Here is an 18,090-nt window from a genome sequence, read left to right as displayed (position 1 = left end):
GGGCTGCAAATGAAATTTTGTGTGTTGGTCCTGTAAGGGGACACCTGTACTTCTAGCAGTCTCCCTGATGGACAGAAACCCTGCTGCTTTTCATAGTCAGATGTTACGTGGGCACCTCTTCCAGGCTCTGGTGCTCTGGGCTGGGGAGCCCAGCTAGGGTTGAGACCCCAAGCTTCTTGGGGAGAACCCACCCTGCAGCTGAGATATCCCTCCAGAAGCTCAGCCACTGCCCAAGGGAGTGGGGTCAGCCCTATTCATGTCTCTGCCCTTCCTACCAGTCTCAATGTGGCTTCTTTGTAAACCCTTGGTTATATGATTTCTCTTCAGCTAGTCTTCAGTTAGTTATTCAAGATGATTGTTCTATAGTTTAGTTGTAATTCCAGTTTGATCCTGGGAGGAGGTGACTAGCTTCCACCTACTACACTGCCATCTTAGATTCTCCATTCGGTTCTCTTTTTTTATACTTTCAACCTCTTCAGTAAAGTACTCTTCTGTTTATTAATTTCATCCGTGATCTCACTGAGCTGCCTTTCTGTGTTTTGTAGATCTTGCTGAGTTTTTTCAGGACTGCTATTTTGAATTCTCCGTCATTTAGATCCCAATTTTTCATGACGTGAGTTTGGTTTATGGAGAATTGCCATTTATTCCTGCGTTACTATGTTACCTTGGTTGTTCATGGTGCTTTATGGGTTGTTCCTCTACTGACACATTTGATATAGTGAACACTTTTCTTATATAGGCACCATTTTGATTTTAACAATTCAGGACGTTGATAATTAGAGGTCTTTCTTTTGTTTTTCAGCAGAAAAACTTTCTAGCACAAGTTTTTGTTGTATCTGTGTTAGTTGTGCCTTCAGGGTCCTGGTGGCAGGGTGTCACTGTTGTTGTGGGAGTCACTGCTTGGGTGATTAGGATGGTGGGTGCCCCTACTGTGTCTGTGCCACTTTGGTCTCAGGGCACCACCACCATGCTGGGGGTTTTGCCTAGTTGGAGGGAGCCAGGTTCATGAACCTGCTGTGCTGTTACCAGGTTCTCTATGACTGCTGGCACCACTGGGCTGTATCAAGAGGCAGAAGATGTGTCCCCACTGCTGCTACCAAGCTTCATCACAATCCTGGAAGGGAGCCAGATTTTCAGGCCCTGACACTACTTCTACCCCTTTCACTCTCCATCAGGCTGAAGTAGGGAGGATGCACTCTGATTTTTCCATTGCTGCCACATTAGTTTGTGCCATGGGTTCAGCTGCAGCAGCCAGGGGAACTGCATCTTCAGGTGCCACCCTGTCCTTCCTCCCATCCTGCCACCCCTATGCTTTCTAATACACCCACCTTCAGATGTGCTGATCTGTGGCTCTCTCAGGCATGCTAGTGTGTTAAGCAGAGGAACCTTTGTTAAATTATAGATGTCCAGCTAGTTATAGATTTAAGGGGAGATACAAAAGGGGTCTTCTCACTTCACCATGATGCTGACATCACTCTATAGTGTCTATTTTCTCTAGGAAGATTAATTGCAGGGATGAAAATATACAAAATCATGCCATCTCTCATCTAGTAAGAATTCCCTCACCAACATTCACACCCAGAGGCTTAGAGAAGTTAAACAAATTATTTAATATTACTCAAACTATTTAGTGGCCAAAATGTAAAAACACCTTCAATGTCAGGAAGCTTACTTCTTCTAAAGATGGCTTTGTAGACCAGTTAAAAACATGGGCTCCAGAATCAGGCTGAATGAGGCTCAAGTTCCTTTCCCTTCAGCTATCTAGAAATGTGGCATTATGTAAGTGACTTGACTGCTGAGCCTCAGTTTTTTCATGTTAGACTGGTCTGATGATATCAACCTCATGGGAGTTGGTAAGAATTAAAATGAGACAATGCTTTAAAATGCTTGCCATAATGCCTGACACTATGCTTGAATGACACCATACAAATGCTAACACTGAATAAGTGATACACATTATGAGCTATTATAGATAAGCTATGGGCTTAAAACTCAAATGCCTAGAGACTAAGTAGGTTATCATAAATGTGTGAAACAGGGACAGGTAGGGGCTGTATGGGTCTGATGAGTTTATGTCTCCTCTAAAAGCATTCAAATTAAAATCTTCTTCATAACCATGGGTCAGACAAAATATGTTTGATGTCAAAATCTTGCCCGCTGGACTCTCACTTTAAAATTTGTGGCTTAGGTCATTTTTGAAAGGCCTCTGTTTGTTAATGTTTTCTCTCACCCACTTTTCTTCTTTGTTTTAGTCCACAGTGAAGACCAAAAGAGACACAGTGAAAGGCTACTTCCTGGCTGGAGGGGACATGATGTGGTGGCCAGTAAGTGGTCTTTCGTTCAATTAAAGTCACTTCTCAAAGAATTTTCAAGTGCTGATGTTCTATTTAACCTTTGCTTTCTCAGGACTCTTTTGTTGCTCATTGTGTGGAAGTCACAGTCTATATTAGAGAAGGCTTAACTCCAACTCAAATTTGTTTAATTAAAATAAAATTCGACTCACCTAAGGAAAAAAATCTAAGGTTTTAGTTATGGCTGAGAATAGGGGCTCAAGTGATATTATTAGGACCTGGTTTCCCCTTCTATGTATTCTTTATATTTATTTATATATATATTTATATGTCTGTCTATCAGACAGATATATATTTATATGTCTATCTATCTATTTATCTATCTATCTATCTATCTATCTATCTATCTATCTATCTATCGTTTCTTCTTCTGGATGGGAGCTATTCCCAAGCAGACTCAACTTTATATCAACAAGACTACAGACAGTGCTCCAAACCTTTCATCCTCTTAAGTTCCAGCCCTACATGGAAAGAGCATCTGCTCCCATGGATGTATCCATGGAAAATATCTCATTTCTGATTATGTTCCATGCCTATCCCTCTGCCAATGACTGTGGCCAAGATTTGATGTGCTGACTGGCTCAAGCCTGGGTCATACACTCAGGGCTTGGGAAAGTGTAACCTCCCCTGAGATATATGTTATGAGAAATAACCAGAACTAAATCTCTAAGAAAAATTGGAGGCCATTACTGTATTTTATTTTCAAGTAACTCTAAGGGCATTGCCAAACACACAGACATTGCACATGCCCATAAATCTACTTAGTGGACCCTGGGAATGTGGTCAGGGATAATATTTTTACTTATTATATCCTAAAATAGTTAAATCTTTAAACAAAGAAGAGGGAGGGCCTCCCCCATTTGCAGTGAGTCTAAAAGATGCAGTTTCAGATACAGAGAGATAATAGGTGTCTGAGCCTCAAGTAGATTTTAAGCTCCATTTCTCATAGAATTGTCAGTATTTTCCCCTTCCCGAAGTTCCCTGGGAAACTCCACTTGCAAGACGTGTCCTTATTTGCCCTGACTCAGTGACCACCCAGTGTGAGCAGCCTTTCTCCAGAGACATTTGTTGAAAACAATCAGGTGGCGATTGTTTAACATTGCAGCTGTCTGAGGCAACAGTAACAGTTGGGGCATACAATGGGCCTAACCAAGGCACTTAAAAGGAAAGCTGGAGAATGAGATATTCATAAAGTATTTTGAAAAGTTCTGACATATTTCTTGAAATATAGAAAGTCATGCATATCCAGGACTATGCACATGCTTAGAAAAGACCTAAAGAGGCCCTAAGCTCTCATCTCTGGCTGACCTTGAGGTGCTGCATAAACAGGAAGTAAAGACTAAGACAAAATTGTAAACATCCAGGCTAAGTGTTGAAAGCATATCCTGACATGAACATAGAGCTCCTTGGCAAAAACTGGTAGGCTTATTGGTTTCAGTTATTAAAGGAAATTTCTGTCTATTTATTAGGTGACCACTAAACTAAGTGGAAAGAGACTTTAGTGATCACACATGACCAAAAATACAGACTTTATAGAATTCATTCAAGAAAGTCTCTAAGCAAATAAACAGTAAGAGCATCATCAACAACAACAAATTGCAACAACAATCAATCCTGGGGAGTGGGGTACAATCAAATCTCTACAGATGCCACATGACATTATTTTAAATGTCCACCTTTAACAAAAAATTATGAGTCATGCAAAGAAATAAGAAAGTATGGTCTAGATACATGAAGAAGAGCAGTCAATAAAAAGTGTCCCTGAAGAAGCCCAAATGTTGGACTTACTGGATAAAGACACTAATCCTTCACAAACTCTTCTCAAAAATGTAAGTGAACACTCTCTAATTCATTCGGTGAGTTACATATTATGCTGGTGCCAAAATCAGACAGATACTGAAAGAGAAAACTATAGACAAATATCTCTTATGAATATAGATTCAAAATCCTTAACAGACCAATCCTAGCAATATATACAAAATGTTATACACCATGACCATGAGAGAGTTATCCTAGGAATGCAAGGTTGGTCCAACAAACAAAAATGCTGATTAACATAATATACAATATTATATAATAATAAAGGACAAAACTTTGTGATCATCTTAATACATGCAGAAAAAATGTTTAATAAAATCCAACACCTCCATATAATTTTTTTAAAAACTCAGCAAACTAGAAACAGAAAGCTTTTAACCTGACAAGTGACATTTACAGATAACCTCACATTTAATATTATACTTTATTATGAAATACTAAGACCTTTCCCCCAATATAAAGAACAAGACAAGGATGTCCTCTCCTGCCATTTTTACTCAACATTTTACTGGAACCTCTAGCCAGGGCAACTCACAAGAAAAATAAGTAAAAGCCATCTGGATTGAAGAGAAACAAATAAAGCTATCCCTATTTGCAGATGACATGATCTTGAAAATAGAAAATCCTGACTAACTCAGAAAAACTACTATAGCTAATAAATGAGTTAAATAAGTGCATAATATAAGATCAATATAAAAATCAATATAAAAGGTCAACATTTGTTAATATTAGCAATAAACAATTTTAAAATAAAATTAAGAATATTCCATTTACAATTGTATCAAAAGAATAAAATACTTAGTACATTTTACAAAAGAAGTGTAATATACACACTGAAAAAGTTGGAAGAACTCAAAGAAAGACTAAAAAATTGGGAACACAGCCTGAGTTTATTGATCTGAAGGCTTAATACTGTTAAGTTGGTAATACTTCCCAAAGTGATCAACAGATTTGACACAGTCTTTTTCAAAATTCCAGCTGCTTTTATTTTTTGCAGAAATTCACAAGTATATCCTAAAATTTATATGAAAATGCAAAGACCCGGAGTTGTTAAAACAATCTTGAACAAAAACAAAGTTTGAAGATTCACATCTCCTGATTTCAAAACTTACTACAAAGTGACAGAAATCAAAAAATGTGTTACTGGCACAAGAATAGATTGATGGAATGGACTTGGATGAAAACCAGAGACTAGAAAGTCAGAAGGAGCCACAAGAGCCCTCTCAGACAGTTCTGTCCCCGTCTCCATCTTTCCCTTGTTCCTTCTCAATTTCTGCTCTGTATCTCCACCTCCATCTCTTCTGCTTTATGCTCACCTGGTCTGAGTCTCCCTGAATCCCTCCATCATACTTCTTTCTCTCAGCAAAGTGGCAGTGATGAGTACATTACTGAATATACCACCCACCACCCATCTCCCTGCTACACGCATACTTCCCCCAGTTATACACCCTCAGTCTAAGGGACCAGCCCAGGTGGTGTCTAAATTCCAGGAGAGAGAATGCAATTGGCCCAGCTCGGGCCAAGTGCTCACGCTTATCTTGTCTAATCAACAGACCAGGGATTAGGGTCAGGTACAGTCTTACAGGAACTGGGGTCAAGTACCAGGAGGAGGGCTCTCTACTTTGCTAATATACAAGCAAATCTGGGAATAACACAAGCTTCCTGACTCTCATCATGAAGCACTTTGTGCAATCTCTGTCGTCCTTCCTTCCAGGGATGCCGCATATGGTTGTGCCCTGCACAACCCTGGGAGGCACAATTCACATTTTGGGATATATATATGCACATTTATTATGCTAATTTATGATAAGTGGAAGTAAAGGTTCTTGGGGAAGGAGAGTCTTTTCTAATTTGAAAAGAAAGTGCCAGGTAAGCTAGGAATAGCCCTGTCTTCTCCACATCTCCTTTTGTCTTCATCCCTTTGGAGTGTGGGCAGAACTGGGGTTGGGAAGGAGGTACTCCAGACCTTGGCTCCAAAATATGACCTGTCTATCTCCCCACAGGTGGGTGCATCTTTGTTTGCCAGCAACATAGGAAGTGGACATTTTGTAGGCCTGGCAGGGTCAGGTGCTGCTGCGGGGATTTCTGTAGCTGCTTATGAGTTTAATGTGAGTATTGTATCAAGGAGCAGACAGCTTACTTTCTACCTAATAGGTAGATCCTTGGGGCGGGGGGTAGTTGTATGAATGCCCTGCACTTCTAAAAATAGAGCAGTACTTTATGAAAAGATAAACAGGAAGCATGAAGGCACCCTGGTCAGCAAAAATCAGTTTGATCTACAAGTCTGCTTGATGGGGGTCCATAAGGCCAGGACCCCAAAAAATAGATGTGTGGATAAGAGGGCTTGGAATCTCTCCCCGGTGAATGAGAGGATAGAAGTTATCCTGGGAGTGAAGGGTGTTTCTGTGGATTAGATACCAACTGGCCATCACAGAAATTACATGGTCCAGTGGTTCACGACCTTTTTGCCACTCTACAGATACCCGAGAGATAGGACATACTCTCTGTGTAGCAGGTCTCATTCAGGAGATGATTTTCGGGGGCAGAAGATGTACTTATTAAAGTGACTTTCTTGTTTATAATAACTAACTTTTTAGTGCTTACTCGGTGCCACTGACTTAAGTACTTTACATACATTATTATATTATGGGATTTGGTTACAGACTAGAATCAGACTGCCTGGGTTCACATCCTGGCTGTAACACTTACAAGATGTGTAACCTTGAACAAGTGACTTAACCTCTCTGAGCCTCATGTATAAAATAAGGATGATAACAATAGTACCTGCCACATGGAAGGTTAAAGGAATAAATGCTGAAAAGGTGGCAGAGGAGTACTTGGTGTATAGTAAGTTCTCAGCAAACATCATCTCACTGATTTTCCTGCAACAACCCAGAGAGGCTCTGCTGCTCCTATTTCATAGGTGAAAAAGTAGGCCTCAGACACCTGTATGAATTCTTTCAGCACCACCAGCCTACCTGACCTGATAGCCCTGTTTTTTAAAAACATATTTTTATTGATTGATTTGAGAGAGAGAGATTTGTTGTTCCACTTATTTATGCATTCATTGGTTGATTCTTGTATGTGCCCTGACTGGCGATTGAACCTGCAACCTTGATGTGTCAGGAAAATGCCCCAACCAACTGAGCTACCCCCAGACCCTCTCAACCCTGCTGTAACCAAAGAAGAGGGGGTAGAATAATCTTGGATAAAGGAGGATCATGTGAGGTTTACGAGATACTGTGCTAGGATTCACAAAAAAGCTTCTATTTCAACTTGTCCCTACTTCATCCCCTTCTCCCATCTAAACATGGAAATATGATGGTTCAGGGAGGGTGAACCACTCAGCGAGTAAGAAACTGATGCAGAGGCACAGGCTGACCATGTTACCTCAGGGTGCAGAGGAAATTCAAGTGGGCACCTAGACATGGGTGGAAGCTGAATCCTGGGTCTGTTTTCTCTGCAGGGCTTATTTTCTGTGTTGATATTGGCCTGGATCTTCCTCCCCATCTATATTGCTGGCCAGGTGAGTCTGAGGGGCATCAGGTGCACTGGAATAAAGAGCCCTTTGGAAAGGACCTGTATTCCCTCCCTTCTTCCCCCTCCCAGCATCCCTGCCTCTGACTGTGCACATCCAATGGACAGTACCTAAGAAGTCTTAGCATTAAAGAGTGGCAATGCACAGGTAAAAAAAATTAGGAAACTTGTCCTTAGCAGTCCTCACTAGCAATGGATGTCAGGGATACATATGAGGCTTTCAGAGACTGGAAGAAATGTGAGCTCAAAAATATTTTTTTAAAAGCCACAACATGAATATAAAACTTGCAGTCTCTTAAATGTTTAAGCCATAGCATTATTACTTTTAACTTAAAAAAATCCAATTCAGTGGTTTTTTCCTCCTTTGTATGCAAAACTATAATAATTGAGATCTTTCTGGCTGGTATAAAATATTATAATTTTTATTACCAAATAATGCTGCTTTGGAATTTTTGAAAGAGCACTTTTAAATGTCATTTCTGATCTTATTGACAACTTTCTGTCACTTGCACTGTCTAGACTTAATTCTGTTTTAGATGTCCTACCACATACAGCAAGATCATACAATGTCATAATATTGTTTATAAAGCAATAACTGATTTTTCACTTTCTATTATGAAAATTAAAAAATATACAAAGTAGAAAGAGCTGCTTCATGATGAGAGAAATCACTTTGAGCCAGAAGCAGTGTACTCCATGTAAAGGGCAGTGATGTGGGGATAAATAATCTCACTTGGAGATAAGACTGAGTCTAAATAAACGAGGCCTTTGGTGAGTGGGGACCTGGGCCTGCCCACTCCCCCTGTGACTAGCTCCTGCCATAGGCACAATATCTGGGGTGTAATGGCACTAGATGGAGCATGAGGGTCTCTGGGCCAAAGCATTGTTACATATTTATTGAGCACCTACTTTGGGAAGACATCAAGGACGGTGCAAATACAGGTTAGTTCACAGGTCGGGTGGCCAGGCATTCTTAGGTGATGGTTTGCATTTTCTGTGGCAAGTAGAAGACTGTGTCATCTGCTGAGAGTGAGGAAGGAGCTCATGTGGCTGACGGTTGAGAAGAGGCACAGAGACTGGAGATGATTGCTGTAGCTGTGATAGAAAACCCAGGGAACAACCACGTGTCTATCAGCAGGGTACTGGCATCAATAGGACTATCATGCTGAGAAAATATACAAAGCTACCTAATTCATTTTTACTAGGAAATAAAATGAACATACAAAAAAGTGATAAAACACAAGTGAACAGCTTCATGAACAATTGTAAAATGAACACCCACATCAAGACATAGGAGGTCCTAATCTCACCCACTTGCCTTCAGAAGGAGGTCTCAATGCCTCCCTCTTTCCCTGACATTTATCACGCTCATCCTTGCTTTTCATTACAGTTTTAACTGTGCATGACTAAACAGTATGGTGTCATTTTACTTTTTAAACCTGATGTGTTCATTTTCATTGCTATGGAGTGTTATGTAGTATGATGACACCCAATATATTTGTCCATTCTTAATGTTTGGCTTTGATGGAAATGCTGTTATGAACCTCTCTGTACAAGTGTCCTGATGTACACAAACATGTGTTTATGGAGACATACCTGTGGGTGGAACTCCTGGTCATTGGCTCTGTTTTTCTGGCTTGATTAGATATGACCGAACTTTCTCCCAGAACAGTTCTATCAGCTTATCCTCCTGCTTGCAGTGCATGCAAATTCCCTTGACTCCGTTGTTCCACATCCTTGCCATCACTTGATATTTTCTTGTTAATCTGGTTGGTGTGTAGTGGTGTCTCACTGTTTTTCAATCACCAATTCCTTTTATATATTTTCTGGTTATTTGAATTTCCTTTTTGGGGAAGTAACTTGTCTAGGAGCTTTGCCAACTTTTCCATTAGGCCATATAGTTTCTTATGGATTTGTAGAAGTTCTTCATATATTCTGGAAGCAAGTCTTGAGGGTGGTTATATGTGTTGCAAATATCTTTTTTATCCCTTTTCTGTAGTTTGCCTTTTCGTTTCTTAATGTGTTTTCGTAAACGTATCCCAATTTTAATGTCACATTTCTCCCCCTTTCCTGCCTTACTTGGTCTGTTTCAAAAAATCTTTTTCCTATTCTAGGTCATAAGGAAATTTGCCTATATTATCTAATAGAACTTGTTACATTTAAGTCAATTATCCACCTAGAATGAAGACACATTTATTGAGCTGAATGCCAGCTGCATGCCAGTTCCTGACAGTCTCTCATCTCACCAGATCATCATGATCTTTTCCTTCTTGCTGGGAAAATGTCCTTCCCTTCATGGTACAGTTAACTTCTATTCACCTTCCAAATCCTCCTTGATGTCACAGTTCCTCCAGGAAGCCCTTCCTGACCTCCCCTCTGCTGTATTTTTCATAGTTGCTGTTTTTCATTTGCCTGTGTGATTATAAATTAAAATGTCTCCCCCGCTAGACCAGGGTTTCTCAACCTCAGCAGGAGTGACATTCTGGGCTGGCAGATTCTCTGCAGTGCGTGTTTGCGTAGATGGGCTGTCCTGTGCACTCTATGATGTTAAGGCATCTCTGGTCTCTACCCAGTAGATGCCAGTAGCATCCCTCAGATTTTGGCCACTGAGATGTCTGCAGATATTGCAAATGTTCCTTGTGAAGGTGCAAATGTTCCTTGGCTGAGAGCCACCAAACTGGACAGTGTGTCTCTCCCATTGGACCATAACAGCGATTTTCAACCAGAGCGCCACAAGTATTTTTAAAACATGCAATGCCTGACCTCTTTTCCCTCAGACTGTCAAAAAAGTAACAATAGCCATCCAGTGTGAATTAATTACCTATTTTTCTTGTCAGATAGGCAAAAAACTTTATATATTTTTTTTGTTTGTTTGTTTTTTGTTTTTTGGTGTGCCACAAAATTTTAGTAATTAGTTAGTGTGCCATGAGATGAAAAGTTGAAAATTGCTGGACTGTAAGGTCCAGGAAGGTAGGAACCGTCTTGTTTTCTCTCAGTATCTGGAATAGTGTCTGGCCCATAGTAGATGCACAATAAATAATTGTCAAAATGACTCAATAGCAGGGTCTTAAATAGATTCAGAAAGAAGTGAAATGAGGAATGAGGTGATGTCCCCAAAAAGAGGCACCAATTAGGGACTCGAAGTCCTGGCTGAGCCCCAAAGCGGGGCTCATCAAAGTTAGCAAATGAGAGAGCTGTACTGATGAAAATTTGAGGTTTCAGAGGTGCATGGGGGTCTGAAAGTGACAAGGTTCAGGTGTTGGCCAGAGAAACAGGTGGCAGAGGGAAATGACCAACTGTTGTTGGGGCTGAGCAAAGTAGGATACTGTGCAGGTTATGGCATGTGGGTTCTCTGCACTGTCTTTGAAGCTGCTTTCAGACTGGGGAACCATGTGGAAAGAACACAGGTGTTGGAGCTGGAATCCCCACTGAGTGCTGGGCAGGGTTCCAGGGAGGGATGAGGGTAGGTGTATGGCTTTCTGAGGAAGAGTGAGGGGTTCTCTGTGAGGATGGGGTTCCAATCTGGATGTGATGGGGAAAATGAACAGATGCTGAAGTCCTCCTGCCACCCTCCCCCCCAGGAGATGAGGAGTGTGTGAGGGAGGGAGGAACTACCAGCAGCAAGGTCTTCAAGAGCTAGGGTGATCATCTCCAGGACAGCTGTCACTTACTGTTTCCTGTTAGCATTCACCCTGCAATCACCAGAGGGTGGTTTCCCCCTCTGTATGAACTGCCTCGTCTCTGCTTCTGTCTTTCTTGTCTCTCACACCCTTACTGACTGGCAAACTACCTTCTTGGGTACTTTACAGTAAGCAGCCTAGGCTCTGCCTTCCATCTGTCAGTGGGCTTCACATTTCTCCCTGGAGTCTGATTTCCAGATACCAATGCTGCTCACCTTCTGAGACTTTCATTCCTCCTTCCTTTCTTAGCTGATTAGAAACTTCCTACATGTAGAGGCTGTGCTGCTGTCTCTAGATAGAAACAAAGGTCGATGGATAATAAAGGCTGCTGGCCAGTGATAGCAGTCCAGCTGCGTAAGACCAGCTGGTGGTTTTCTTTCACGGATGAGAGAGTGAACCCACTTACCTGAGTAGGCTGAAGCCCTCGTGTGCTCTCTCTAATTAGCTTTTCATACACATCACCTAGAATGTGTTCATTCTACTTGGTGTGATTGCATCTCTCTGTGTGTTACTACTCCCTGATAGAGTGTTAGAGTTCAGAATAACGTGCTTCTGAAAAATCCCAGTTGTGTTGGCCTTGCAGCAGATCTGGGGGTCAAAGCAAGACATTCAAGAGGGTCAGAATCCCAAATGGCCCTTTTGGGGAAAGAAAGAGGAAAGAGAAGTTTTGTTCTTTTTTTCCCTTTTAAAATGTCCATGTATTCCTGGAGTTCACTTTTGTGAATACTTTATTATGAAGAAAACATCAAACATACATCAAAATTGAAATAATTTTACACTTAACAGCACCCCTGATAGTCTTGAACATCCATATCCTACAATTGTGATTTGCTGTTCTTGTATCAAGGCTGGCCATCTAGTCTCCTAGTCTCCTTCCACATCTCCTTCTGCCTTCGTAATCTGAACTTGCATTGGAGGGTTAGCCATTCATCATGGCTGGACACCTAGTCCTCTCCTCCCTGGGTTATATTAGTGCAACGCCCTGGAGGAGGAGCTGCAGACATTTCTACAAATACCATCATTACTCTGTCCTTTTCCTTCCAAGATCTAGTAGCTTGTGGAAGAACAGTTGTTGATTTGAGGTCCCAGAGGCTAGATATGACATTTTTTCAACCCCAAGTCTGAGAGTACAATGGAGATGAGAAGATGGGGAAAGGAAATGCCGAACCTCAAGAAAAGTGTTGCTCAGATAACAGTTCTCAGCAACAGGGCTCAGACCCTGTGGTGTCCCATATGGTAATGACACCTGGCTTCAGACAACCTACCCTAGGGTATGAGGGAGCATCCCTAATTCAGCACCCCCCTGCTGAAGGAGTTCTCTGAACTTTCTGTAGTCTCTGGAACCTGCATAGTTTTCTATTAGAATTTTCTGATTTTCATGGTGAAATGGCTAAAAGTTTAAAGCAGAGTAATTTCCCCAAAATTTAAAACACAGATAAATGAAGATTACTGAGATGATTTTAGGTGTTCAGCATAAGGCCAATGACACTGAATCACATAGTGAACTTATTTCCTTTCTGTAGTCTTTCAGCTGTTTGATGAACTCCAGGGGAAAGTCTCATGCTGGTGCTAGTAAGCCTTTAATTCTCTCCAATGCTTCTCCAACAACTTTTTTCTTTTTAATGAAAGAATGAGTAGGCTTAACAGCAAGTTTCCAGAAAAGAAAAGAAAATAAATTAATTATTTCATTACTTACATATTTATTTTTGCTGGTTCCCATAAATTTAGGATCACTTTTTCACTTATAGTGCAAATTTGAAATTTCCTTTCAGGATCAATTTATTTACATAAAAACATGAGTTGGTTGAAAGGGAAACATTATTAATTAATAATAGTGAAGATGGCAAAAATTGGGATGGGGGTACACAAATGCCTCACATTTTGGAAATGATAGTTGGGTATATACACCTGCACAGAATGCCAATTCCTCCACATCCCACCTCTTTGCTCCCATTTTCTCCTGCCTTTTTTTGAGTCCTCCACAGAGAATCCCTCCAGGCACATGTTTCTGAGTTGGGGGAGATAGAGGGGGCAGTTGGTGACTTGAGGCCACAAGCCCAGAGTTGGTGGATGGTGAAAGCTCAGCTCTGGCCCCCAGGTCACCACGATGCCAGAATACCTCAGGAAACGCTTTGGTGGCAACAGGATCCCCATCATTCTGGCTGTGCTCTACCTGTTTATCTACATCTTCACCAAGATCTCGGTAAGGTGAGAAGATCAGTGATAGACACCTGCTAGGGTGTCTCCATCCCTTTCACTTTCTCAGGGCTTCAGGGAGGTTAGAGGAATATGGGAGGGGTGGGGAGAAGGTAAGCAGGGGCAGAGGAAGTCAGGAGAAAGGGTGGAGGGAAGGACTCCTCTCCCACTCCTGCCAGAGCTCCTTTGGAACATCTCAAGATGGTGCAGGTCACTGACTGGGACTCCCAAGAGCCCTTGGATTGGACTTGGGTCTTTCTCCTGAGATAAGCAGTGATCAGCTATTAATCAGATGTGCTGATGGCCCATGAGCCTGCCCCACCCTGACCTTTGGATGGGCAGAGCTCCTGGAAAGTGTCCAAGAGCAGAGGCACCACAGCCTCTTCCGGGCATATGCTGCTCAGACAGCCCAACTCACATGGATGCTGTCGTTTCATCCAGCTGGAGCTGGGAGAGCTGGTCCTATGTGAGGGGATGAGGGGGCAGAGGAGTTCTATTTGACCTAAACAGGAACTGGCTCTACACCTGGGGAAGTCTTCACAAGGGCAGTTACATCAGAGGAGAAGTTTAGAGAAAGGGGAATTGGCATCCCAAAAAGACAGGCTAGAAACAGCAAAAGCTTGGAGACATGGATGAACATGACTTGTTAAGGAAATGGTGTGTTTCAGAGTGCCTGGAGGACTGGTGAATAAAGGAAATGAGGCCAAGCGGCAGGCAAATCATCCGGGCTTGGTGTGCATCCCTAGCTGATTTATTTAGACCACCGTGGAGGTGCTGGAGAGCCACTGAAGAGCTTTACTGGGGAGAAGGAAGAGATTACCATGATGGCATCTAATTAGATGTGCTGTGGATGAGGGGGTGGAAGAAGACCAAGAGTAGAAATGGGAAGATCACTGAGGAAGTTGTTGTATTAGCCCAGGGAAGAGGTCTCAAATGTAATTGTCCACGGGGCTCCAGTTTGAGACTCAAAATCTGGTAGGAGATGGATGAAAGGATAACAATATGTGATTCCTCTGTCTTTTCCAGATCTAGGTTGGGGATTGAATGTAGGCTAGGGGTACCTGTGCTGCACATGTCCATCCATCCATCCACCCAGCCATCCACTCATCCATGCATGCATGCATCCATCCATCCACCCATGCATTCATTCATCCATCCGTCCACTTCATGTTTTTATAGGTGGACATGTATGCAGGCGCCATCTTTATTCAGCAGTCTTTGAAATTGGATTTATACCTGGCCATAGCTGGGCTGTTGGTCATCACAGCTCTATACACTGTTGCAGGTATGCCTGAATAAGGGGCGATGCTGGGAGGGATGGTGTGCAAGGACCGTGGGCCACCCCATCTCTTCCTGGCCCATCTTCTGGTGTTCCACTGTGTTAATATTTCATTAAACTTCACTTCATTACCCCAGATAATATGATTTCTCTTGGCTGCTGTCCTAAGGAAGAGGGTTGCCTGATAAGACAGAGGATTTAAAAGTGTATTACAACTGCATCAAGCTGTTTTTCATTTATTCAGGACCTATTTCTTGAGAATCTACTAAGTACTTAGTATGTGTATTCACATGCACTGAACAAAACTAGGTCCTAAACTACTAGAGCCTGAGGTTGGACAGCCTCATCTTTCCCCCTCAAACTTACATCTTGGAATAGTGACTGGCATAGAGTAGAGCCTTGACAGGTATCTGGTTTTGAATACTTACCCTCTCAACTTCTTTGCCTCTTATTGATATAATAGACTTCATTACACTTATATACATACATACATATATACGTACACCCTACCATATGCCAGACATCATGCTAGGAAGGAGGGTGAAGCAGTAAACAGACAGACAAAATCTTTGCCCCAAAGGAACTTATGTGCTTGTGGGGATGGAAGACAGTGAACAAGAAAAACAATAAACAATGTGAGAGTATATTGTAATAACCTAACAAGTGCTATGAAGGAAAATTCAGCTGTGAGATGGGGAGAAAGGGGGGAAGAATTTATTTTTACATGCAATATTAAGCTAAGGTGATATTTGAACTAGATTGAAGTGATGAAGGAAACATCCATGAGAAGTTTAGAGGAAGAGAATTCCAGGCACAGGGAAAGACAAGAATAAAGGCTCTGAGATGAGAACATGGTTTGCTTGTCTGGGGGACAGCAAGGGAGGATTGATGTGGCTGAAGATAAGCAAGCAGATGGTTCAGGTTGTGTTCTGCTCACCTGCAGGGGTGCCATTCACATGAACTAGGATGAGAGTGGCACCTCCCACCCTGGCACCATGCTGAATAGGAAAAGCAGTGAAACAAAGGGTTGGCATTGGATTGAGGTCTAAGTGCCATAGAACACCGTTGGGGGCTCTAAACTGAAAAGTGATCAAATCTAACAAATGCAAAGGCCTCTGATGGTGAAAGATTTTGGCTGATTTTTTAGCACTGAGAAAAACTGTGCCTGGAGCCCCGAGGAAAGGAAGGGCCAGTCACAGTTGCCAATTTCTCTTCATGTTTCCTTGTTTGAGGGTCTGTTCCCCAATTAGACTGTAAGCTCTGCGAGGGCAGGGAAAAATGCTGTTGTTCTGTTTGCCTCTGTATCCCACCACATAGAGCTATGGGGGAGCATTCACCAGATGTTACTGAATGATCCAATAAAATACTAAACATAGTGTCTGGCACATGGTAAATGCTCCATAAATATTAGTGTAGAAACGATGGTGGGTTTCAGTGGTACCAAATCTTCAGGATCTCACCTCATTCATACAGATTAATTGCATGGGAGGACAGCAGAGAACTGGGGCTGGAAGCTAGACCAAGTCTCTCTCTGCTTGGAACAAGGCCCTGTTCCTGTTAGCACAAAAGGAGAGTCATAGAAGTCCACACCCATGGGCATGGTTTTTTATGGCACAGTGACCTTGCCCACTGGTAAACATGTTTCTATCAGATGTGGCCCCTCCCTTTTGAGAAGAAGAGGGGAAGGAGGTATAGGGAAAAGACAGGAAAGATTGCTTTGTCCAGAATTATTACAAAGATTTTTCTAGGTGGCAAAACCAACAAAAATCCACTGAGACCAACTACCCTGACCCTGTTCAGGGAAGTGACCCAGGGAAGATTATTAGGGTTCTGAAGACCTCACATTCTTTTTCCAATGTTAAAAACAAAGGTATTCAGAGCCTGGGGACTGTGGCCTAAACATCACTTCCTCTATTACTCAGAAATTACTGTGTAACAACTACTGATAAATTTAGGGACTTAAAACAACAATGGTTCTTTGTTGTTCACAACTCACATCACAGATTGTCTGTTGGTGGTGGTTCTGCTGGTCTCACCTGGTTCAGTTGAATTGTAGCTAGATGGCACCTGGCACAGCTGCTGGAACAAGGTGGCCTCACTCACATGGCTAGCAATTTGCTTGGGCTATCAGCCAGGCTTCCCCTCCACGCAGACCATCATCCTCCACTAGGCTTGACTAGGTTTCTTAACGAGGTGTGTTGGACCTCAGGGCAACAGTACAGTAAAAACAGGAGCTGAAAGCCCCTTTGAGACCTAAGTTTGGAGCTTCACAATATCACGTCCACCATATTCTATTGGTCAGATCAAGTCATTTGGCCAAACCCATATTTGAGAGGTAGAGGAATCAACTTCATCTCAACATAAAAGTAGTAAAGTCACGCTGCAAAACAGGCATGCACAGGAGATATTGTGACCATCTTTGCAGACAATTAACACTGAGAAATCTCTGTGGTCAGGTGTCAACCTTTCAGATTCCCTCTGTGACCCATAGTAACTCCTCTCCACCAGAGCACCTGACCCTCACGTTAGTACTTATTCCTCCTTCCCCAGGTGGCCTGGCTGCTGTGATCTACACGGATGCCCTGCAAACTGTGATCATGCTTATAGGAGCACTCACCCTGATGGGCTACAGTAAGTGGGCACCTGGTCACTTGGGTAGATGACAGTACCTCCCTCAGGCAGGGGTATCTGCCCTCACAACTGGGATCAGCAAACCCAGCTGTCAAAAGCCTACAACTGGGGCCTTTTTGCTTGAGGCATGGTTACTTTAGCAGAAAGAGAGCTGTGCTTATCACAAAAATCTGTTGTTTTTTTAAAGTCAAAATTAATAGCTATTTCTATATTAATATGGGTAAATGATTACATAAATAAATAAAAGGGATATATATGTATATATGTTTTTATCATTTTACTCTTAGCCTATCTGTATTATAGTTAAAGCAAGTTTCCTGTAGACATTATATAGTTGCTTTTTACATCTAATCTGACAATCTTTTTTAATTTGTGTTTTTAGGTTAATTCCATTTATATCATTATTGATAAGGTTGGATTAAAATCTATGTTGCCAGTTGCTTATTTGTTCCATTTGTCCTCTGGTTCCATTTTTCTTCATTTACAGCTTATTTTAGTGTTGGCCCTAGGGTTTACAATAATCATTTCAGTCTACTTTCAGATATTATTATACTGCTTCATTTACAGTTTCAGAACCTCACAATAGTACACTCCCAAA

The 18,090-nt window shown here is 41.9% G+C and overlaps 1 protein-coding gene across 3 annotated transcripts in view; it reads left to right on the top strand.

Moving 5' to 3' along the window:
* The window catches only part of SLC5A11 (solute carrier family 5 member 11), a 43,784-nt gene that overhangs the window by 3,964 nt on the left and 21,730 nt on the right, over positions 1 to 18,090 (top strand). Inside the window, exons 2-7 of one of the 3 annotated variants that reach the window (XM_054580943.1) lie at positions 2,253 to 2,324; positions 6,173 to 6,277; positions 7,636 to 7,695; positions 13,485 to 13,589; positions 14,762 to 14,867; positions 17,412 to 17,492. In XM_054580943.1, coding sequence (XP_054436918.1) covers positions 2,253 to 2,324; positions 6,173 to 6,277; positions 7,636 to 7,695; positions 13,485 to 13,589; positions 14,762 to 14,867; positions 17,412 to 17,492 — 529 coding nt within the window. The remainder of the gene's footprint in view (positions 1 to 2,252; positions 2,325 to 6,172; positions 6,278 to 7,635; positions 7,696 to 13,484; positions 13,590 to 14,761; positions 14,868 to 17,411; positions 17,493 to 18,090) is intronic. The other 2 variants (XM_054580944.1, XM_054580945.1) reach the window with 2 other exon arrangements.

Source organism: Pteronotus mesoamericanus, unplaced genomic scaffold, assembly GCF_021234165.1.
Source record: "Pteronotus mesoamericanus isolate MK-2021 breed Mesoamerican mustached bat unplaced genomic scaffold, CSHL_Meso_final contig_64, whole genome shotgun sequence".
Taxonomy (NCBI): Eukaryota; Metazoa; Chordata; class Mammalia; order Chiroptera; family Mormoopidae; genus Pteronotus; species Pteronotus mesoamericanus.
This window is presented reverse-complemented; position numbering and strand designations above follow the sequence as displayed.